At 35.9% G+C, this 24651-nt stretch overlaps 1 protein-coding gene across 1 annotated transcript; it reads left to right on the top strand.

Moving 5' to 3' along the window:
* Positions 1 to 440: 440 nt before the first annotated feature.
* LOC139324707 (kinesin-like protein KIF18A) lies at positions 441 to 9200 on the top strand. The gene is made up of 2 exons (XM_070954443.1): positions 441 to 1186; positions 7175 to 9200. Exons 1-2 carry the CDS (start codon positions 441 to 443, stop codon positions 9198 to 9200), a joined length of 2772 nt encoding a protein of 923 aa, XP_070810544.1.
* Positions 9201 to 24651: the final 15451 nt, after the last annotated feature.

Here is a 24651-nt window from a genome sequence, read left to right as displayed (position 1 = left end):
GGTGAAGCCAGGGATGAATGTCCAGTAATAATTGGCGAACCAGAGGAGTCGCTGAACATCTTTCGCCCGATGGGGAGGATGCCAACTTCTCAACGCCTCGACCTAGCTCCGATCCATCACTATGCCCTTGGGAGAAATGCGATGGCCCAAGAAGTCGATGGTTGTCTGGTAGAATTGGCATTTCTCCAGCTTCGCATATAACTGGTGTTCCCGAAGCCATTGCAAGACCAGACGGAAATGTTGGAGATGACTTTTCCGGGATGTTGAGTAAATCAAGATGTCATCGAGATAAGCCACAACAAACTGGTCCAAAAGATCCCGGAAAATATCGTTTATAAAATGCTGGAAAACAGAGCAAGCTGGCAGTCGATAAAAAGGGCATTCGAGGTTCAGAAGAAGAATTTACTTGGTATACACCTGAGGCAACATAGCTGGATTTTATGTCTGCTACAGATGAAGAAAATGTCTGCAATCATATTAAAGTAGTAATCCGTGTTCGTCCTGAAAATCCTAAAGAGAGAGATGGCAACTTTCAAAAAGTGGTTCAGGTTGTTGATAAACATATACTGGTGTTCGATCCCAAAGTGGAAGAAGTCAGTTTCTTTCATGGAAAAAAATTACCAAACCGCGATATCACTAAAAGGCAAAATAAGGATCTAAAATTTGTATTTGATGCCATATTTGATGAACATTCTGCACAGCTGGAAATCTTTGAAGACACCACCAAAACATTTCTAGATGGTTTTTTAAATGGCTATAATTGCACAGTACTTGCTTATGGTGCAACTGGAGCTGGGAAGACTCATACAATGCTGGGTTCCCCTGAAAACCCTGGAGTAATGTACCTGACTATGATGGAGCTTTACAATTCTATTGATCGAATGAAAGAAGAGAAGCATTGCAGTATTGCAGTTTCATATCTTGAGGTCTACAATGAGCAGATACGTGACCTATTAGTAAATTCAGGACCATTGGCTGTTCGAGAAGATCCTCAAAAAGGAGTTTTGGTTCATGGGCTAACCTTGCATCAGCCCAAATCTGCAGACGAGATCTTGCAAATGTTGGATTATGGAAACAAAAACAGAACACAACATCCTACTGATGTGAATGCCTCCTCATCTCGGTCCCATGCTGTCTTTCAGATTTATTTAAGGCAACAAGATAAAACTGCAAGAGACGGCTTCCGGTTTCCTTGTCTTCGGCGACGGCGGTGCCTTTTGAAGCTCCGCCAGCCCCGCCGCCTGTAGAGCCGCTTCGAGACGAAGAAGCGGCTCGAAAACTTCTGAATCCACAGGATTGAAGAAGGAGAGATCGCAGGGCACAGGTCGAGCCCCTGTAACCCCCCAGGGAAGTTTCTGGGGAGAGAACAGGCGTGGCTCCCTTCCAACCTGCTGAAACTCCGGGCGACGTGGGACGATTCTGCCTTAGCAGAACAAGCCGGCTGCAGGAAACTTAAAGTGAAAGAACCAGCTTTAATCAACAGCGAAACTACCTGAATCCTGAAACTTGGAAACGCAAGTATTAGCACTTTGTTGACTTTGCAATCTGAGAAAACGCGAATGAGTGAAAGTGCTTTGAAAAAACATGGCGCTTAGCCTCAGAGTTAACGAGCCAGCGAGTGTGGATTGGTGAAGTTATTTTGCTTTGTTACAAAGTTTCCAAGTTGCTACAAAGTTGCTTTGCTTGTTACAAGAGAAACAATTGGAAAATTTCTCCCTTTCAATATTTGACTTTGCTTTACTTCAATCTTTATTTGAGTAAATCTGGGGGACTTTTTTAGAAGTCTTTGTGCAGGAGGGAAAGGAAAAGGTACTTCCCTCTTTAGAAAAACTAGATCACGCGGCAGGATGGCCTCAAAGAAGCAGGAAGGGAAGGCAACAGGGGGGGGATCCCCCACACATAAACATGAAACGCAACTTCCCCCTGCTCAACAGTTACAGATTCAAAAAAGAATTTGATGTGGGAGATTTAAAAGAATTTATTTCTAAAACTTTGGATGATAAATTTCAAAAATCTCAACAGGAGATAGATGATAAACTTCAAAAATCACATCAGGGGATAGATGATAAACTTCAAAAATCACACCAGGAATTTATGCAGAAAATTAATGAAGTTAAAGATATGGTGAAACAGAATCAAAACAAGGTGACCAAAAAAATATCAGAAGTGGCATCTGGCCTGGCAGAATTTATTGGGAAAGTTGATTTTAAAGTTGAAGAACTTAAATCAGAAGTTAATGTTAAGATGAAAGACAATGATTATAAAATTGCTGATGTTGACAATAAAATGCAGAGAGTTGAAGACGAGATTGTCATGATACAATTCAGGGCAATGGAGTTCGCTATACGGCTTCGGGGAATTCGAGAGGAGGAAAGACAGGATTTGAGACAAGTTTGTTCTGAGGCCTTGGCTAAGATTCTACAAGTTAATCCTGATGTGGTTTTTCATAAAATAGACAAAATTTACAGAGTGAACTCTTGGGTGGCCAGACAAAGACAATTACCTAGAGATGTGGTCATATATTTTACAGATAGAGAAATAAGAAATGATATCCTGCAAAAATCCTTTTACACTTCTGTACAAGTGGGGGGCTCACGAATTGGAATTTATAAAGAATTGCCTCCTAAAATGCTGAAAGCTAGAAAAGAATTTGGCTTTCTTGTCAAGGAATTGCAAAATTTACAGATACCCTTCCGGTGGGACGCACCAGCTGGGATAATTTTCAGATACAAGGGAGAAAGATGCCGTTTGAATACCGTGGAGAAGGCACAACATTTTTATACTACTATTCTTAAGGAAAGAACACCATCTCCACGTACATCTACAGTTTTGGAGATTAAAGAGAGTGAAGAGAAGCAACCTCAACGAGAATTGCAAGAACAGTCCAAGCAGGAATTAGAAGAAGTGCAAGGTGCAGAAGGAGGTCTTCTGCATGAGCCCTTGCTGGAATCTTCTCCAATTTTGGACTCGGTTCGGATGATTGAAGTTAAGGATCAACGTATAACTAGAGCTCAATCTAAGTTACTTAAACAAAAGCAACAACAGCAACAGGAAAGACAAGACAAGGAGGTAGTTAAGAGTACTGCACAAGAGATTGGAGCTATGGGAGGAGCGAGATCGAAGCTTTCGGATGACCTTCAAGTATTTTGCTCTGTGCTCCAGAAAGAGGCTGATGACCTTTAAGTGTTTATCTTGGAATGTTAATGGGTTGAATTCAGCACAGAAAAGGAAGAAATTATTTACATATTTGAAACAATTTAATAATGATATAATTTGTTTACAAGAAACGCATATCACAACTCAAGATCAAAAATATCTGATAAACTCCAAACTAGGAACACATTTTATATCTTCAACTTCGCAAAAAAAGAACGGTGTGGTTATTTATGTAAATAAAAAGTTAACAGCTAAAGTCATAGAAGTAGATGAAGATGGTAGGTTTGTAGCAATTGAATTGCTTACAGCAAATGGCCAAATTCTTCTGATAGGAATTTATGCTCCCAATCAACAACAGGACTATTTTTATAAGATGTTACATACTAAAATACTGCAATGGGATTACAGATCTATTTTAATTATGGGAGACTGGAATGGAGTAATTGATTCTAAATTAGATAAAAAGAGTTTGGCAAAGTCTAGAATCAGACTACCACAGACTTTTTTTGATATGAAAGAAGATATGGAACTAAAAGATGTTTGGAGAATACATAATCCAAAAGAATTGGACTACACTTTCTTTTCTGATAGACACAGATCCTTCTCTAGGATTGACTTTATCTTGTTGTCAGATGATTTACTTGTCAAGACAAAAAGAACAAAGATTTTTCCAAGAACTTTGACTGACCATAGCCCAGTATGGATAGAAATTGAGATGGATAAGGTTGAGAGACGTTCTTGGAGATTAAATGAGAACTTGTTCAGATATGAAAAAAATACAACAGAACTTAAAAAGCATTTGAAAGAATTTTTTGAAATAAATTTGAATAAAGGTACCCCAATTGAAATTGTCTGGGACGCAAGTAAAGCTTATATGAGAGGGGTACTTATCTACATGAATTCTAAACATAGACTGTTTCGACAAAAGAAAAGATCTGAATTGGAAATAGAAATAAAGAATAAAGAACAGTTACTTATTAAAAATCCAACAGATGAAAGAATAAGCAGTGCTATAAAACTTTTGAAAGACCAATTTCAAATGCTTATGGCGGAACAAGTTGCAACAAACCTACAATATGCGAAGCATAATACATTTTGTAACGCTAATAAACCGGGCAGATGGTTGGCTTACACATTGAGGAAAAAACAAAGTATACGGACTATAGATAGTATTGATATTGGAGGGAAAGAAATTTTTCAACAAAAATTAATTAAAGAAGCTTTTGTGGACTATTATACTAAACTATATGCCAAAGAGGAGGTGCAGAATGGACTTATAGAAAAATACTTAAACGATAAAAGAGTTACAAAAATTACTGATCAACAAAAGGAAAGAATGAATTATCCTATAACAGAGGAGGAGATAATAGTAGCAATTAAACAGTTAAAAACAGCTAAAGCTCCTGGTACGGATGGTTTGACTGCAGTGTATTACAAAATTTTGCAAGCTGAAATGGTGGAACAACTTAGAGATTTATTTTGCAATATTCAACAAGGGGGTAAAATACCCCCATCATGGACAACAGCTTACATATCTTTGATACCAAAAGAACAAGTCGGTCCTAAAAAACCAGAGAATTATAGACCAATATCTCTTTTGAATACAGATTATAAAATCTATGCGAAAGTATTAGCCAACAGGTTGATGCCAGTAATCCAAAAGGTGATTCATGAGGATCAAGCGGGATTCATCGAGGGTAGACACATGAAGGACAATGTAAGGCAAGTAATAGATTTATTGGAATATCTTGAGAAGAATAAACAGATTCCTGCAGTGCTGGTCTTTTTGGATGCAGAGAAGGCCTTTGATAGAGTGGATTGGAATTTTCTACTAAAGACTTTAAAAAAGATGGACTTTGGGGATCAATTTATACAGGCGATTTCAGCAATTTATCAAGAGCAAAAGGCACAGATCATTATTAATGGAAGCCTGACAACAGAGTTTAAAATTGAAAAAGGAACAAGACAGGGATGTCCGTTGTCCCCACTTTTATTTATTTTAACACTAGAAGTCTTGTTAAATACAATAAGGGACTCTAATATCTTGAAAGGTATAAAGATTAGGCAAGAGGATTATAGAATAAAGGCATTTGCAGATGATCTGGTTGTTACCCTATCACAACCAATGGAATCAATAATCTTGATGAAGGACATTATACAAGACTATGGTAGAGTTTCAGGTTTTAGACTGAATCCAAAAAAGACTAAAATGATAGTTAAAAACATGACACAAGATCGTAAACATGAGCTTGAAAGGAGGGCAGGTTTTGAGACTGTGCCTAAGGTAAAATATCTAGGAGTTCAGGTTGCAGAATCAAACATGAAATTGTTTCAAAATAACTATGAGGTGTTGTGGCGAGAGGTGCAGAAAGACATGGAGACTTGGAAAAAACTGCAGCTGTCTTTACTTGGAAGAATAGCAGCAGTTAAGATGAACATTTTGCCAAGATTTCTTTTTTTGTTTCAAATGATTCCGGTGCTTAAAAGTGATAAACAATTGAAAGTTTGGCAATCTGGAGTGAATAAGTTTGTCTGGAACGAGAAGAATCCGAGAGTGAAATTGAAAATTATGCAAGATGTTCCAGAAAGAGGAGGTCTTAAACTTCCAAACCTACAGCTATATTATGATGCAGCAGCTTTAACTTTAACAAGTGATTGGTTTGGAAGGAAAAAGACTGGAATATTGAATGCAGAAAGTTTTGATCTTGAATTTGGATGGCATGCTTACTTATTTTACGACGACAAAGTAGATAAAGTATTTAAAAGTCATATACTTAGAGATTCTTTGATGAGAGTTTGGAAGAAGCACCGACTCAAATGGGATTATAAAATACCGCTATGGCTGGATCTTGGTCATACTTTGTGGAATACAAATATAATGTCACTCGGGGGGGTTTTATATAAAGAGGTTCTTTTTACAGATGCGGGCAGATGGCAGCTGAAGACATTGCAGACACTGTTGGATGAAGGGATTAATTTAACTTGGTTACAATATAATCAATTACAATTGAGATGGAAAGAGGACCAAAAAACTGGTATTATGTTGCATGAGGAAGAATTGGTTAGACATATAAGAGAGAAAGGTCCAATGCATATCAAAAGGCTTTATAATGTTTTGCTAGAAAGAGATTCAGAAACTGAATTAGTTAAAGACTGTATGATTAAGTGGGCACAGAATTTTGAAGAACCAGTGATGCTGGAAACATGGGAAAAAATTTGGGTTCAGAATGTTAAATTTACACAGTCGCAGAACCTGAGGGAAAATTTCTACAAAATGTTTTATAGATGGCATTTAGACCCCAAAAAGTTGTCATGTATGTACCCTAATGTTCAGCCAAAATGTTGGAGATGTGAATGTTTGGATGCTACGTATTATCATGTTTGGTGGACCTGTAGGAAAGTTAAGGCTTTTTGGATAAAAATTTGGTGGGTCATGCAGAATGTTTTGAAGAAAAAAATTCAATTTTCTCCACAACTGTTTTTATTGGGTATAGTTAAGGGTTTTACATTGGGTGAAACAAAATTGATATTGTATATGATAACAGCAGCAAGATTATTGATAGGTAAATATTGGAAGAATGAAGCTTTGCCCACTATTGAGGAATGGACTTTGAAGATGGCCAGTTTTGCAGAGATGGCGAAGATTTCAGCATATTTAAAAGACTGTTCACAAGAGACTTATGAGTGGGAATGGAAAAGGTGGATAGAATATGTTCAGAACAAATATCAAATTAGAAAGTATCAAATAGCTTTTATTTGAAAATAATGTACTAGAAATTTTTTAATGTAATGAGATAAAGAGAAAAATTATACAGGGGAGGGAGGGGTTCAAGTTTATATATAAGTTATATTAGGGTTCTTTATGAATATGAGTATATTATAGGGAAGTCTGGGGGGAGGGGAGGGTTAGGGAGGGTTAGGGAGGTTGGGAAGTTTGGGGGGGGCGGGGGGGGAAAAGGGGTGAAAATGTAATTGTAAAACTTTTGCAATAAAAAAAAAAAAAAGATAAAACTGCAAGTATCAGCCAAAATGTCTGTATTGCCAAAATGTGTCTCATTGACCTGGCAGGATCCGAATGTGCCAGTGCCACAAAGGCCAAAGGAGCTGTCTTAAGAGAAGGAGCAAATATAAATTGGTCACTCCTTGCTCTTGGCAATGTTATTAATGCCCTCGCAGACCCAAAGAGAAAGAATCAGCATATTCCCTATCGGAATAGTAAGCTTACTCGTTTACTGAAAGACTCTCTTGGAGGAAATTGTCGCACTATCATTATAGCTGCTATTAGTCCTTCCTCTTTGTTCTTTGATGACACATACAACACTCTTAAATATGCCAACCGAGCCAAAGACATCAAATCCTCAATAAAGAGCAATGTTGTAAGTCTGGATAGCCATATAAGCCAATATGTTAAGATCTGTGAACAACAAAAGAAAGAGATTTTAATGCTGAAAGAGAAACTGAAAGCATACGAAATGGGGAAAATATCTGTTCCCAGTAATCAAGATACAGCAATAAGTACAAATCAGCAGCAAGTTGAAATATCAAGGTTAAAAGAAATTTTGAAGTGTGTGTTTGCAAATCGAGAGGAAATCAGGAAAGAGTTCCTCAAGCTTGACTTACAACTAAAAGAAAATGGCCTTAAAACACATTATCAGAAACATTGCCACGAACAAGTTGAAATAGTATGTTCCTGCTCACCAGAGAGACTGGAAAAGGCAACTGGCAGACTTGATTACCGGCTTGCTTTACTTAAAAGTCGCCGTTTGCATCTAGAAAAGAAAAAAGAAGAGGAAGCTAAAAGTTTTGAGGACAACACAAATTGGTTGCATAGGTTGGAGAATGAAATGCACCTGCTGGGTCAAGATGGTCATATTCCTCCAGAGCTACATAGAGATCTGGAGTGTTGTCACTTGAAATTGGAAATTCAGGATTTGAAAACGCAAATTGAATACATGAAAACAATAGCATCCCAACAAGAACACCATTATAAGCAGACAGAAAAAATCCTGAATTTTTCGCTTCCAATTTTAATAAAACAGTATATTGCTTTAAAAGGGATGAAGTTAGCCAATGGTGTCATTGAGGATGATTTCAGGGAGTTAAAACAGCTCATTCACAGAGAGAAAGCTGTAATTTGGGCTGATCAGATTGTTGAAGAAGAATCAGATCAAAATGATCAGCCCATGATGTCTGCTGTCATGTCATTTCCACAGCTTGTGAGCTATCGGAATACTCCCTGTAATACGCCTCGTAATCTTATGGTGGAGAAAGTCAAGACATCTGCTCGATGTGAGGCAGAGTATGGAATGCCACTGCAGAAAAGAGCAAAGCAAAAACTGATGGCGTCTCCTCTGACAACTCAAAATCTTCAAGATTCCAGCCAGTCATGTCCTAACCCTATGGTGGAATCCCTCAGCGAAGCCTTCTGCCCAATTGCATATACACCTGAGGTCTGCAAGAAGCCGGGGGAGGCGCTCTGTACAGGAACTGTGATTAAAAAAGTACTTCATATGGCAACTCTTGAAGAAATGAGTCACATGGCACATATTCAGGAGCCATTAAAGCAGAGCAGCACCAAAGATATTACATATAATGTCACCCCAGAGTGCCACAGGAACTCAACTATGCTTTGTAAAAATAACACAGACACTATGGACTCTCCTGATGCAGCCAGAAGCAAGTCAGAAGCAGCCAACAGCACAAGTGTTTTACAAAGGCTTGGCCTTCCTTTGTTGTTAAACAGACAACCAGGTGCCGTGTGTGCAAAGCCATCTTACATGGCAATGACATCTTCTGCTACAAGAAAAAGGGCGTTATTAAGTTCTGCATCCAGCAGTGGATTAACAAACCAGCACGATCAGGTGACTGCCAAACGCCTAAGACGAGATGTTGGCTCAAGTAATAAAGCACTAAGAGTACCTATAACCTCTGGAATCAGAACAAGAACCTGGAAACGTAATGATGGGCTAAGAAAACTTCTGAAAAATAATTTGAAGGAAAATGCATTAGTAAGCACAAAAGTAGGCCGATCAAAAGAAGCATGAACAGTAATTCTGAAGTGAAACTAAACCTTTGTACAATTTTGATTTCTTAGCAAAAAGAGTGAAACTAACAATTCCTCTGCCACTTTCGCCATATGTGGTGACTTTGGAAATTAAATTTGCAAATGCTTTTAATGCCCACATCTGGCCTCTAGTTTATCATGTAATTGGAACCCTCATCAGACTTAAGGATTGCTTTGTGCAATACTGTTCAATATCTTTGGTTGTCTGAATGGAATTTTGTATCATTTTCTCTCAACATGCTGTATAAATTACAGAATGTGTTTTCTTTTACATTCCATACCATGAAAGTTTCCCAAACTAGAAAGTTTCCATATGTACTGGACTATCATTCCCTACATTCAATTTTGTCTTAGATCATGGGAGTTTTAGTCCAAAACGTCTAGAGATAAAATCGTTGGACAAAGGTGTTAGAGAAATCTCCTTGTATGTAAAACTATAAGTTGTCTTCAGAATTGATTGTGACAATTGATTCTCATGTCTTTAGGTACTTTTAACTAACTCTTCTAGACTTATTGAATATTTTTTCCAAAAAAAAGACTATCCAATATCTATTTTAATTGTAACATTAACATCTCGATGCCTACAGAAGTCATGAGTCTTTTGTTCTCCATTTTTTTTAACATTCTGCCTATTTGGGGAATACATTCCAGGAAGTATTTATTTAAAAGGAAGGTATTAGCTAATGTTTAGTTTTAAATTTTTCACTTAACTTTCCGAACAAGTGAAATGTTAAAATATGTCTGTATATTTACAGTAGATTTCGTACAATATCTAGTGTGTTTTGTGTGTGTATGTGTGTGTGTTGTAGGCTTGGCATGCTTACTTGTTATATGAAAAAAAAGTGGATAAGGTGTTTAAGGGTCACATACTTAGAAATGCCTTGCTGAGGGTTTGGAAAAAGTATCAATATAAGTTAAATTACAAGATACCTATATGGGCAAATCCTAGACATGCAATAGAAAACATAAGTATAGAACAAAAACAGGAGGTGATTACTTATAAAGAGCTTCTTTTTTTTTTATTGCAAAAGTTTTACAATTACATTTTCACCCCTTTCCCCCCCCCCAACCCACCCCAAACTTCCCAACCTCCCTAACCCTCCCTAGCCCACCCCTCCCCCCAGACTTCCACACAATATACTCATGTCAAGTAAAAAAAAACCCCTTTGTATAAAACTTGAACCCCTCCCTCCCCCGTATAATTTTTCATCTTCATTACATTAAAATATTACTGTCTTGACATATCATTTTCAAATGAAAGCTATTTGATACTTCCTAGTTTGATATTTGTTCTGAACATAATCTATCCACTTTTTCCATTCCCATTCATAAGTCTCTTGTGAACAATCTTTTAAGTATGCTGAAATCTTCGCCACCTCTGCAAAACTGGCCATCTTCAAAGTCCATTCCTCGATAGTGGGCAAAGCTTCATTTTTCCAGTATTTACCTATCAACAATCTTGCTGCTGTTATCATATACAGTATCAATTTTGTTTCACCCAATGTAAAACCCTTAACTATACCCAATAAAAACAGTTGTGGAGAAAATTGAATTTTTTTCTTCAAAACATTCTGCATAACCCACCAAATTTTTATCCAAAAAGCCTTAACTTTCCTACAAGTCCACCAAACATGATAATATGTAGCATCTAAACAATCACATCTCCAACATTTTGGCTGAACATTAGGGTACATACACGACAATTTTTTGGGGTCTAAATGCCATCTATAAAACATTTTATAGAAATTTTCCCTCAAATTCTGCGACTGTGTAAATTTAACGTTCTGAACCCAAATTTTTTCCCATGTTTCCAGCATCACTGGTTCTTCAAAATTTTGTGCCCACTTAATCATACAATCTTTAACTAATTCAGTTTCTGAATCCCTTTCTAACAAAACATTATAAAGCCTTTTAATATGCATTGGACCTTTCTCTTTTATGTGTCTAACCAATTCTTCCTCATGCAACATAATACCAGTTTTTTGGTCCTCTTTCCATCTCAATTGTAACTGATTATATTGTAACCAAGTTAAGTTAATCCCTTCGTCCAACAGTGTCTGTAATGTCTTCAACTGCCATCTGCCCGCATCTGTAAAAAGAACCTCTTTGTATAAAAGCCCCCCGAGTGACATTATATTTGTATTCCACATAATATGACCAAGATCCAGCCATAGCGGTATTTTATAATCCCATTTGAATCGGTGCTTCTTCCAAACTCTCATCAAAGAATCTCTGAGTATATGGCTTTTAAATACTTTATCCACTTTGTTGTCATAAAATAAGTAAGCATGCCATCCAAATTCAAGATCAAAACTTTCAATATTCAGTATTCCAGTCTTTTTCCTTCCAAACCAATCACTTCCTAAGGTCAAAGCTGCTGCTTCATAATATAACTGTAGGTTTGGAAGTTTAAGACCTCCCCTTTCTGGAACATCCTGCATAATTTTCAATTTCACTCTCGGTTTTTTCTCGTTCCAGACAAACTTATTCACTCCAGTTTGCCAGACTTTCAGTTGTTTATCACTTTTAAGCACCGGAATCATTTGAAACAGAAAAAGAAATCTTGGCAAAATGTTCATCTTAACTGCTGCTATTCTTCCAAGTAGAGACTGCAATTGAAACCCTTAAATGTATTAAAAGAAGAAGGGATAATTTACACTTGGTTTCAGTATGGTCAGCTTCAAGCTAGATGGAGGGAAGACCAAAAAATTGGTGTTATACAAAATGAGGAAAACTGATCTGTCCCCGTCCACACACACAAACACAGCCAGCCGAGGGTTAAGGAAGCACTTGGCACACACCCAGGTCTTTATTTCCAACTTGGCAGTGATATACACACCGTCTGCCAAGTGCTTTTTTTTCCACAGAAAACAGAAAGATAATATACTCAGCGTACAAGAGTCCAACAAAAATAAATATTCCTCTCAGCAGTTTCGGATGATGCTCTAGTGACTATCCAAGGTTTATTTTTGTTCGTCACAGGGATCACTGGCCACCACCCTCTATTATATAGTCTCTGGGGTGTGGTCCAGTGACTCAGTTCTAATCCCTAGCACGCCTCCTGAGCTGCTGCAATCGTTTATCGCGACTTCGGAGGCGTGCGTCCAGGAATGATGTCTCTCCTTCACTCTCATCCGAGACACCTGTCTCCCTGCTAATCTCCTCTCCCTCGGCCAGCACCTGAGACAGTGCCAGAGGGGAGGGGCCTGGAGAGGGAGGCCTGGCTGACTCCTCTTCCTCATGCTCGGAGCTTTCTTCCTCCGATGGGATAGGCTCAGAGGGCGGGGCCACAACAAAAACTTGGTAAAACAGATTAGAGATCAAAGTCAAATGCATATTAAAAGGTTGTATAATGCATTATTGGAAATAGATTCAGAAACGGAATTGGTTAAGGACTGTATGATAAAATGGGCACAAAACTTTCAGGAACCAGTGATGATAGAAACATGGGAAAAGATTTGGGTTAGAAATGTTAAATTTACGCAAGCACAAAACTTAAGAGAAAATTTTTATAAAATGTTTTATAGATGGCATTTAGATCCTAAAAGATTATCATGTATGTATTCAAATTTGCAAGCTAAATGTTGGAGATGTGAATGTGATGATGCAACTTATTATCATATATGGTGGACTTGTAAGAAAATTAAGGCATTTTGGATAAAAATTTGGTGGGTGATGCAGAACATTTTGAAAAAAAAGGTTGAAATTTACTCCTCAATTGTTTTTATTGGGTATAACGATGGATTGTACAGCATTAGAGACTAAACTGATTTTGAACTTAATATCAGCAGCTAGGCTGTTGGTAGCGCAATATTGGAAGAAGGATTCTTTGCCTACTATTGAAGAGTGGACACTGAAAGTAACGAACTTAGCAGAAATGGCGAAAATTTCAGCGTATTTGAAGGACTATACACAAGAAAGATATGTATCGGAATGGAGAAGATGGATTGATTATATTCAAAATAAGTATGAGACAAGAAAATATCAAATAGCTTATGAATGAATGTTAAGTTTTAGAAGTATGTTATTTATAGTGGAGTTAAGGTTTCGGGGGGGATTTTGTAGTCTAAGGATAGATAGGTTAATTTAGCTTATGATTGTTAACTGAAATACCCTGTATTTTGCTCTGTGAAGTCTGGGGGGGAGGGTGGGAAGTGTGGGGGGAATATTGGGGGAAAAATCTTTTTTTTTTGTAAAACTTTTCAATAAAAAAAAAAATGCTGGAAAACAGCGGGAGCGTTGGTTAATCCAAACGGCATGACCGTGTATTCAAAATGCCCATACCTGGTGCCGAACGCTGTCTTCCACTCATTCCCTTCTCGTACCCGAACCAGATTGTAAGCGCCGTGCAGGTCCAAGCTGGTAAACACCGTAGCACCCCGAAGGCTCTCTAACAGTTCAGGAATCAAGGTTAAGGGATACCGGTTACATACCGTAATGGCATTCACCTTACGGTAATCGCAGCACATTCTCCAGTTTTCTTCTTGACAAAGAGGACCGGAGCGGACAAGGGCGATGACGAGGGCCGAATAAAACCCCGGGCCAGGTTTTCATCCACAAATTCCCTTAACGCAGCCAATTCAGGGTCCGACATAGAATACAACCTCCCTACAGGGAGGGGTGCGTCCGGGATTAAGTCAATGGGACAATCGTACGACCGGTGTGGAGGCAATTGGTCTGCCTCTTTCTCGCTAAAAACGTCTACGAAGTCCGAGAGATATATATCCGAGAGATACTGTATATGTCCGAGAGTTAAAGATCTATCTATCTTCTTATCATCTATCTATCTATTTATCATCTGTCTATCTATCTATCTATATCTATCTATCTATCTATCTATCTATCAGTCTTATTATCTATCTATCTCTGATCTATCTTATCATCTATGTATCTATCATCTATCTATCTATCTTTTCATCTATCTATCATCTTATCTGTCTATCTATCTATCTATCATCTATCAGTCTTATTATCTATTTATCATCTATCTTCTTATCATCTATTTATCATCTGTCTATCTATCTTATTATCTATCTATCGTCTCTATCAATCTTTTCAATTATCATATTTTTTTATTATTAAAAACAAACTTTATTAAACATAAAAAGATAAAATACCATATCGAGTATATACAGAATACATTTATATTAATCCGATCAGGATTACTTACTCACAACAAAAAATAGAAAAACAAAACAAAACAAAACAAAACAAAAAAGTAAAAAAAATGTAGAAAGTGACTTTGTCACTTTATCACATCCTTTATCTTGTTGAAGGTGCCTGTTTGTTAATTTTATTGTCTTACAAAATTTTACATTTATTCTCCTTTCTTTTGAATTTTCAATCGTACCATCTATTCCACGCTGTGTAGTATTTTGAGTCTACCTTATCTTTTAACTCAAATGTTAATTTATCCATTTCCGCACAATTGTAAATTTTTTGGATTATTAGTTGATCTGTTGGCAATTGATCCATTTTCCAATATTGAGCTAGTGCCAATCTGGCTGTCGTAATTATATGTAATATTAAATATTTTGTTTCTTTCCTATGGTTTTCTTTGAACATGCCTAATAGAAAAATTTCTGGTTTAACTCTATTTCCTCTGCTGTTATTTCTGTTAGCCAAGTTTTTATTTTTTCCCAGTATTTCCTAATTTTTGGGCAAAGCCACCAGACATGAAAGAAAGTGCCCTGTGCCTGTTTGCATTTCCAGCAAGTTGGGTTTAAATTCGGATACATCTTCGCTAATCTCGAAGCGGCCAGATGCCATCTATACCACATTTTATACTGATTCTCTTTATAAACTGCTGATTTTGTCATGCTATAATTAGTTTCCCACACTCTTTCCCAGTCCTCTAATTGTATGTTATGTCCAATATTTCTTGCCCATGCTATCATTTGTCCTTTTACTAATTCTTCTGCTAAATCGAATTCCAATAAGTATTTATAAATTTTTGAAATAAATTTTTCTTCCTTGGCTTCTAAAAGTTTATCTAATCGATTCAGTTTTAGTTCAATTCCTCCTTCCTCTTGATCCTTTTTGTATCTTGTTTTTATCTGTAAGTAGGGCCACCAGTCTATCTGTATTCCTTGTTCTCTAAGTTGTTCTTGTGTTTTTAGTGTTCCCTGGGAGTCCTATATTTCATTATATCTTATCATTTTTTATATTGCTAGTGTGTTGGGGTGTATTGTCGCCTCCATTGTGGATAACCACCCAGGAACTTTCATGTAATGTTTGTTTTTGATTTCTCGCCATGTACAAATTAATGAGTCTCTTAGTATATGATTACTAAAATATTTATATGTTTTGTTCCCGGGGTTCCATAAGAAGGCGTGCCACCCCATCAACAAATCATGTCCTTCTAATTTTAATAGTCTTTGATTTTTCAAGCTCACCCATTCTCTAGAGAGAAATAATGAGATTGGTGACAGATAGATAGATAGATAGATAGATACATAGTTACATAGATGATAGATAGAAACGGAGAGAAATAATGAGTGATAATAGGTAGATGATAGATGATAGATGATAGATGATAGATAGATTGATAGATGCATAGATACATAGATACATAGATAATAGATAGAAATAGAGAGAAATAATGAGATTGGTGACATAGATGATAGCTAGAGAGATACTGTAGATGATAGATAGATAGATAGATAGATAGATAGATAGATAGATAGATAGATAGATAGATAGATATGACAGATAGATAGAAAGGAAGAAAGATAGATAGACGGGGAGATATATATATCGAGAGAGAGAGAGAGAGAGAGAGAGAGAGAGAGAGAGAGATACCAAATAGATAGATAGATAGATAGATAGATAGATAGATAGATAGATAGATAGATAGATAGATAGATAGATAGATGGGTGGATAGAGATGATAGATAGATGATAGATAGATAGATAGATAGATAGATAGATAGATAGATAGATAGATAGATAGACAGACAGACAAATAGACAGAGATAGAAGATAGATAGATAGATAGATAGATAGATGATAGATAGATAGATAGATAGATAGATAGATAGATAGATAGATAGATAGATGATGGATAGGTAAAATAGAGAGATAGATAGACAGAGAGAGAGAGAGATACAGGATGGAGGGATGGATGGATGGATGGATGGATGGATGGATAGACAGAGTGACAGAAAGAGAGGGATAGAGATAGACGATAGATAGATTAGATAGATAGATAGATAGATAGATAGATAGATAGATAGATAGATAGATAGACAGACAGACAGACAGACGGATGGATAGAGATGAAAGATAGATGGAAAGATAGATAGAGATGACAGGTAGATAGATATGACAGACAGACAGACAGACAGATGGATGGAGATGATAGATAAATAGATAGACAGAAAGAACGATAGAGATAGAAAGAAATGGATGGATGGATGGATAGATAGAGAAGATAGATAGATAGATAGATAGATAGATAGATAGATAGACGGATGGATAGAGATGAAAGATAGATGGATAGATAGAGATGACAGGTAGATAGATAGATAGACAGGTAGATAGAGATGACAGACAGACAGACAGACAGATAGATGGATGGAGATGATAGATAGATAAAAAGATAGAGATGACAGATAGATAGAAAGGAAGAAAGATAGATAGACGGGGAGATATATATATCTAAGAGAGAGAGAGAGAGAGAGAGAGAGAGAGAGAGAGAGAGAGAGATACCAAATGATAGATAGATAGATAGATAGATAGATAGATAGATAGATGGATAGAGATGATAGATGATAGATAGATAGATAGATAGACAGATAGACAGACAAATAGACAGAAAGAGATAGAAGATAGATAGATAGATAGATAGATAGATAGATAGATAGATAGATAGATAGATAGATAGAAGATGGATAGGTAAAATAGAGAGATAGACAGACAGAGAGAGAGAGAGATACAGGATGGAGGGATGGATGGATGGATGGATGGATAGACAGAGAGACAGACAGAGAGAGGGATAGAGATAGACGATAGATAGATTAGATAGATAGATAGATAGATAGATAGATAGATAGATAGATAGATAGACAGACAGACAGACAGACAGAGACAGACAGACAGACAGGGATAGAGCATAGATAGACAGAAAGACACAGAAAGACAGGACAGACGGAGACAAACAGACAGACAGATATAGAAGAGAGATAGATAGATACATAGATTGATAGAAAATGGATAGGTATGTAGATAGATAGATAGTTGATAGATAGATAGATAGATAGATAGATGTATAGTGTAGATAGATAGATAGATAGATAGATAGATAGATAGATAGATAGAGAGAGAGAGAGAGAGAGAGATACAGGATGGATGGATTGATGGATAGACAGAGAGACAGACAGAGAGAGGGACAGAGAGAGATACAGACAATAGATAGATAGATAGATAGATAGATAGATAGATAGATAGATAGAAAGATAGATAGACAGAAAGAGACAGACAGACAGGGATAGAACATAGATAGATAGATAGATAGATAGATAGATAGAAGATGAATAGGTAGATAGACAGACGGTCAGACAGACACAGAAAGACAGACAGACAGACAGATATAGAAGATAGATAGATAGATAGATAGATAGATGGATAGATAGATAGATGATGGATAAGTAGATAGATAGATAGATAGATAGATAGATAGATAGATAGGTAGATAGAAAGATAGACAGACAGAAAGACTGACAGAGATAGAAGATAGATAGAAAGAAAAAGAAAGAAGATGTATAGGTAGATAGACAGACAGACAGACAGACAGGGATACAAGATAGATAGATAGATACATAGATAGATAGATAGAAGATGGATATGTAGATCGGTAGATAGATAGGTAGATAGAAGATGGATAGGTAGATAGATAGAAAGATAGATTGATAGATAGATAGATAGATAGATAGATAGATAGATAGATGATCGATCGAAACATGATAGAGATAGGTAGATGATAGATAGATAGATCGATGATAGATAGAGAGATAGATAGATAGATAGAAAGAAAGAAAGAAAGATAGATACAAGAAGGAAAGATGGATAGAGAGATAGATAGATAGATAGATAGATAGATAGATAGATAGATAGAAGATGGATAGGTAGATAGAGAGATAGAGAGATAGACACACACAGAGAGAGAGAGAGAGAGAGAGAGATACAGGATGGATGGATGGATGGATAGACAGAGAGACAGACAGACAGACAGACAGAGGGACAGAGAGAGATATAGACGATAGATAGATAGATAGATAGATAGATAGATAGATAGATAGATGATGGATAGGTAGATAGGTAGATAGATAGATAGATAGATAGATAGATAGATAGATAGAAGATGGATAGGTAGGTAGATAGATAGATAGATAGATAGATAGATAGATAGATAGTACTTAAATTCACTTTAACACTAAGCAATTTCTATATAACCTTTATGTAATAAATCAATGGGGTTTAAGTTTCTCTATAAATCATCTAAGATATTCTACTGTGAAACCAGAAAAGTAAGAATATAAACGTGATTTATCATTAATATAACTTGGTATTTAAATATTAATCATATTATATTGTATAGGAATAAGAATAGAAGAATGAATTGTTAAAACACTGTATTTTCCCCCTAACCCCTCTGAATTAATTAACCTGATCCTTATATAACGATATTTCATCTACCCCCAACCAAATCAGTGTATGAAAATTTGGGAAAAAATAACAAAAAAAACAACGATGGCAACATCCTCAATAACAATAACTAAAACAGGGAAAAAATTAACAACAAACCCAATACCTACACAACAAAAAACCATAGACACGATGCTAACTACAGACAAAGAAAAAGCGGCCACTGCACACAACATACAGAATATACAGTCTATACTAGCCATGATTCAGGAGGGGATGAACAAGACCCAAGAAACAATAGCGAATAATCATGAAGAAACAAAAAAGAACCACGAGGAACTGAAATTAGAAGTAGGACAAATAAATGATAATATAAAAAATGGACGACAAGATTGAGAGAATACAACAAAACATAGTTAAAAACGAAGAACGAATTCAAAACATGGAAGCTAAAATGGTCTTAACTGAGAAAAAGATGGATAACATCGAACAAAACCAAATGGAGTTAAATAAAGAACTCGAAGAGTCAATTACCCATCTAGAATTAGAAAAGGCATCATTCTTTTTACGGTTTCAAAATATTGCAGAAACAAAAGGAGAAGATCTAAGGGACCTGATGACAGATATATTAGTAGAGGCTACCCAGAAGGAAAAAACGATATTAGTAGGGAAATTGACGAAATTTATAGAGTTCATACGAATTACGCTCGTACGAACAAATTACCTAAAGAAATACATGTTAGATTCGCACGTAAAACTGTAAAAGAAGAGATCTACACATTAATGAGAGAGGGAAAACCCTGTTATAAAGGAAAAGAAATAATAACCCTAAAACAAGTTCCAAGAAGAATAAGAGAATACAGAAAAAACTACAATTTCTTGACAACCCTACTGAATCAACATAAAATAATGTTCCGCTGGCTGGTGCCAGAGGGAATTCTAATATCTTGGGATGACAAAAAATATAAAATCGACACGATAGAGAAGGCACAAGAATTTCTTGACACTCATTTTATAATAGAAGAAGAACAGGAAACTAGACGTGATTTGGAAAATACAAACCAGGAACACTCCATGGGGGAAACAAAAAAAGAAAAGGAAGAGAAGGAGTCTAGGGAAAGGGAGAAGATGGAGAGAGAAGGGGCTAGGGGGAAAACACAAATGGTAACAAGAAACACAAGTAGACTTAGACTAACAAAGAAAAACTAAGGGAAATGGGACGAGAATTGAAATTAATTTCAATCAATATAAATGGCCTTAATCTACCAACCAAAGAACACATACTTTCAAAAATCTACAAAAATTAGACATAGACATTATCAATTTACAAGAAGTACATATCAAAAAACAACATCAACAGTTACTAGAAAATAGAAGACTTGGAACATTATTCACCTCACTATCAGATCAAAAAAAAAAGAGGCATTGCAATATACATTAAAAGCCATATTCAGGCAAAACAAATCTACACAGATGGAGATGGCAGGATACTAATGATAGACATTAAGATGGAGGCCCGAAATATGCTATTGATATCAATATACGCTCCGAACGGGAACCAAAAAGAATACTTTAAAAAAATACACAATAAAATTAAAGAATTAGACTACGAATATATCTGCATAATAGGGGACTATAATGCAATCGTGGATATGGATTATGACTACCAAAGTAATAAAAAAAATAAATCTAGGAAAAAGACGCTACCCGACACTTTTAAGGATATGATTCAAGAGTTACAACTGAAAGATGCCTGGAGAGAATTGAATAAAACTAAAAAACAATATACATATTACTCAAATCCCCACCAGTCCTGGTCCAGGCTAGACATGGCCTGGATGACTGCAGAACTAAGAGAAAACATAAAAGAAATCGAAATTACACCGAATGTATGGGCAGACCATAGTCCCATAACAATAGTCTGGAAAGGCCAGTAAAAAAGAGGAAGATGGATGATGGACAGAGAGATCATCAAAGATAAAGAATACATAGAGATGATAAAGAAAGAGATGGAGATATTCTTCCAAATCAACAAGAGGGAACAAACATCATTGCAAGTCCTATGGGATACCACAAAAGCATATATAAGAGGACTAACAATTTCATTCAAGGCGAAGAAAAATAGAGAGAAACAGCAAAGAAGAAACAATTTATTGATTGAACTTGCAAAACAGGAAACAGAATTACAGAACAGACCCGACAGGAAAGAGATCAAGGAAAAAGTAAACCTTATTAAACATGAAATAAACTTAATAACAACAACAGAAATAGCAAGAAAAATCAAAATGGCAAAACAAAACCAATTCGAATTCGCAAATAAAACAGGACGTTGGTTGGCCTATAAGTTAAAGAAAGAAAAGGACAAAAGACTAATACATCAACTACAAGACGAACAAGGGCAATTGCAGCATACGAATGAGGAAAAAAAGCGAACCGTAAGAAACTTCTATCAGGAACTATATGCACAAGAAGAAATCCAATTGGAAAAAGTTAAAGAGTATATAAATAAAACCAACATTCAAGAAATAAAGGAAACTCAAAGAGAACTCTTGAACAGACCAATATCGATGTCAGAATTAATTGAAGCAAAGAAGAAGCAGAACAATAATAAAACACCAGGTCCAGATGGCATCCCGGCGGAATTTTACAAAATTGAACACCAGCCAATAGATGATATTTTATTACAAGTCCTGAATGAAGCAATTCTAGAAGCCAAAACTCCCAAATCATGGATAGAGACAATTATTACATTGATACCTAAAGAAGACTCAGATCTCACCCAAACTAAAAACTACAGACCCATATCGCTTCTAAACGCAGACTACAAATTATTTACATCAATTATGGCCCAGAGAATGAAGAAAATTATTGTGGATTATATCCATCCAGATCAAAATGGATTCATTCCAAATAGGCAAATCAATAAGAACACAAGAACAATAATCAATATCCCGGAATACTATGAGCAAAAATCAGATGAAAAAATGGCCTTACTTTTCCTTGACGCACAGAAGGCGTTCGACAACCTTAATTGGGGATTCTTAACATTACAATTAGAAAAAATGGGAACCGGTGATAAATTCCTAAATATGATCAAAACAATATACTCCGACCAAACCGCAAAGATATGGATAAACGGAGAGACAACAGACCAATTTAAAATATCCAAGGGGGTGAGACAAGGATGTCCCCTCTCTCCTATATTATATATATTAGCACTGGAACCACTGTTGAACGAAATTAGGAATGACAACGAAATAAAAGGATTAAGAACAAAAAACCAGGAGTATAAACTACAAGCATTCGCGGACGATGTAGTATTTATTTTAGAAAGACCAAAACAATCAGGATTGAATTTACTAAGGAAGATAGAACAATATGGTGAAGTGGCAGGATTGAAAATTAATAGACAAAAAACAAAACTACTAACTAAAAATTTGACAAAAACCCAGGAGAAAGAATTGGAACAGATGCTAGGAATACAAACAACAACAAAAATAAAATACCTAGGAATCTGGCTCACTAATAAGGTATCATCTCTTAAAGAAGACAATTATAATAAATTGGCCAAACAAATCCAAAAGGACTTAGAGACATGGAGTAAATTGAGACTATCGCTATTAGGCAAAATTGCCTCAATCAAAATGACAATTTTACCGAAATTATTATACCTATTTAGAACAATACCGATAAATCCAGGGAAATCATATTTCAAAGATCTTGATAAAATGACATTAAAGTATATATGGCAAGGGAAAAGAGCCAGGATTAAACTGAAGCACCTACAGGACACTAGAGAAAAGGGTGGCCTGGGACTCCCAGATTGGCAAACTTACTACATTGCAACAGCTTTAACTTGGATCAAAGATTGGATGACACTCGAAGATAAACGAACGCTAGCATTAGAAGGATTTGACCTGTCGAAAGGCTGGCACGCATTCCTATGGGAGGAAAAACCCAGGCAACATGAGCACTTCAGGAGACACTATATCAGAGGAGTATTGGCAAAAATTTGGACCGAAATAAGGAGAAAACACTACGATAAAATCCCAAGATGGCTATCAACCATGGAGGCCCAAATTTATCCGAACACAATGGATATAGACAAGATGAAAACCTATGACGAATTGTTGAACACAGAGGGAGAAATGAAAACAAGAGAAGAATTGAGACAGCAGGGCATGGACATTGATTGGTGGCCGTATTTACAGATAAAATCACGATATAAAATCGACATGAAAAAATTTGGAATCCAAAAAGAAAGAAATGAATTAGATAAAATCATAATGCAATCAGACAATAAATTAATAATTAAAATATATAATTATCTATTAAAATACAAATTGGAAGAAGAAGTGGTGAAGGAAAATATGATTATTTGGGCTAAAAATTTTGGATATAATATTAACCTAGAAAATTGGGAGAAAATGTGGAAAGTAAATACTAAGCTGACAATGTCCGTGTCCTACAAAGAAAATACATACAAGATGTTTTATAGGTGGCATCTCCCCTCCGCACGTTTGGCAAGGATGTTCCCCAATGCGAATCAGAACTGTTGGAAGTGTAAAACACAGAAGGGGACCTACTACCATATGTGGTGGTCATGCCCAAAGGCCAAAAAATTTTGGAAAACAATTCAAAATCAGCTGGAAGAAATCACCACCCAAAAAGTGCCCCTCAGACCGGAAACATATCTATTAGGAATACTGACAAAGGACTATAAAAAAGAGACACAATACTTGATAATACATATCCTGACCGCAGCTAGAATCACTTTCGCACAAATGTGGAAGCTAGAGGACACGCCATCAGAGGAAAAAATAATACAAAAAACAATGGAATGTGCGGAAATGGACAAACTTACCAAAGAGATACAGGTAAAAGAAGACTCAGACTATTACTTAATTTGGCAGAAATGGTACAACTGGTTAGATAAAAAGAACACGAAATAAGGGAATACCACCCAATGATACAAAAATAAGGAAATAAAATGAAATATCGTTGTATAAACATTGATACATGATGAAAGATAAATATACATAGATATATGGATATATAATTACCGAAGTAGCTCTATTTTTAAAGTTCAAGCTGTAAGACTTGACCTCTTCGTATAGTTAGTTTATGTATAGTTTGTTTAAATGTCTATGTCTGTATATGTATGTTTGTTTATTAAATAAAAAATTAAAAAAAAAGATAGATAGATAGATAGATAGATAGATAGATAGATAGATAGATAGACAGACAGACAGACAGACACAGAAAGACAGACAGACAGAGACAGACAGACAGACAGACAGATGTAGAAGATAGATAGATGATAGATAGATAGATAGATAGATAGATAGATAGATAGATAGATAGATGATAGATAGATAGATAGATGATAGATACATAGATACATAGATAGATACATAGATAGATAGATAGATACATGATAGACAGACAGACAGAAAGACTGACAGAGATAGAAGATAGATAGATAGATAGAAAGAAAAAGAAAGAAGATGTATAGGTAGATAGACAGACAGACAGACAGACAGACAGGGATACAAGATAGATAGATAGATAGATAGATAGATAGATAGATAGATAGATAGATAGATAGATAGATAATAGATAGATAGATAGATAGATAGATAGATAGATAGATAGATAGATAGAAAAATAGAAAGATAGATAAATATTTATTTTATTTATTTATTTATTTATTTGATTTGTATACCGCCCTACTCCCGAAGGACTCAGGGCGGTGAACAGCCAAGCAATAAGATACATAAATACAA

Source organism: Pituophis catenifer, unplaced genomic scaffold, assembly GCF_029215685.1.
Source record: "Pituophis catenifer annectens isolate HBS135680 unplaced genomic scaffold, rPitCat1.0.hap2 SCAF_15, whole genome shotgun sequence".
In the NCBI taxonomy this organism is placed as follows: domain Eukaryota; kingdom Metazoa; phylum Chordata; class Lepidosauria; order Squamata; family Colubridae; genus Pituophis; species Pituophis catenifer.
This window is presented reverse-complemented; position numbering and strand designations above follow the sequence as displayed.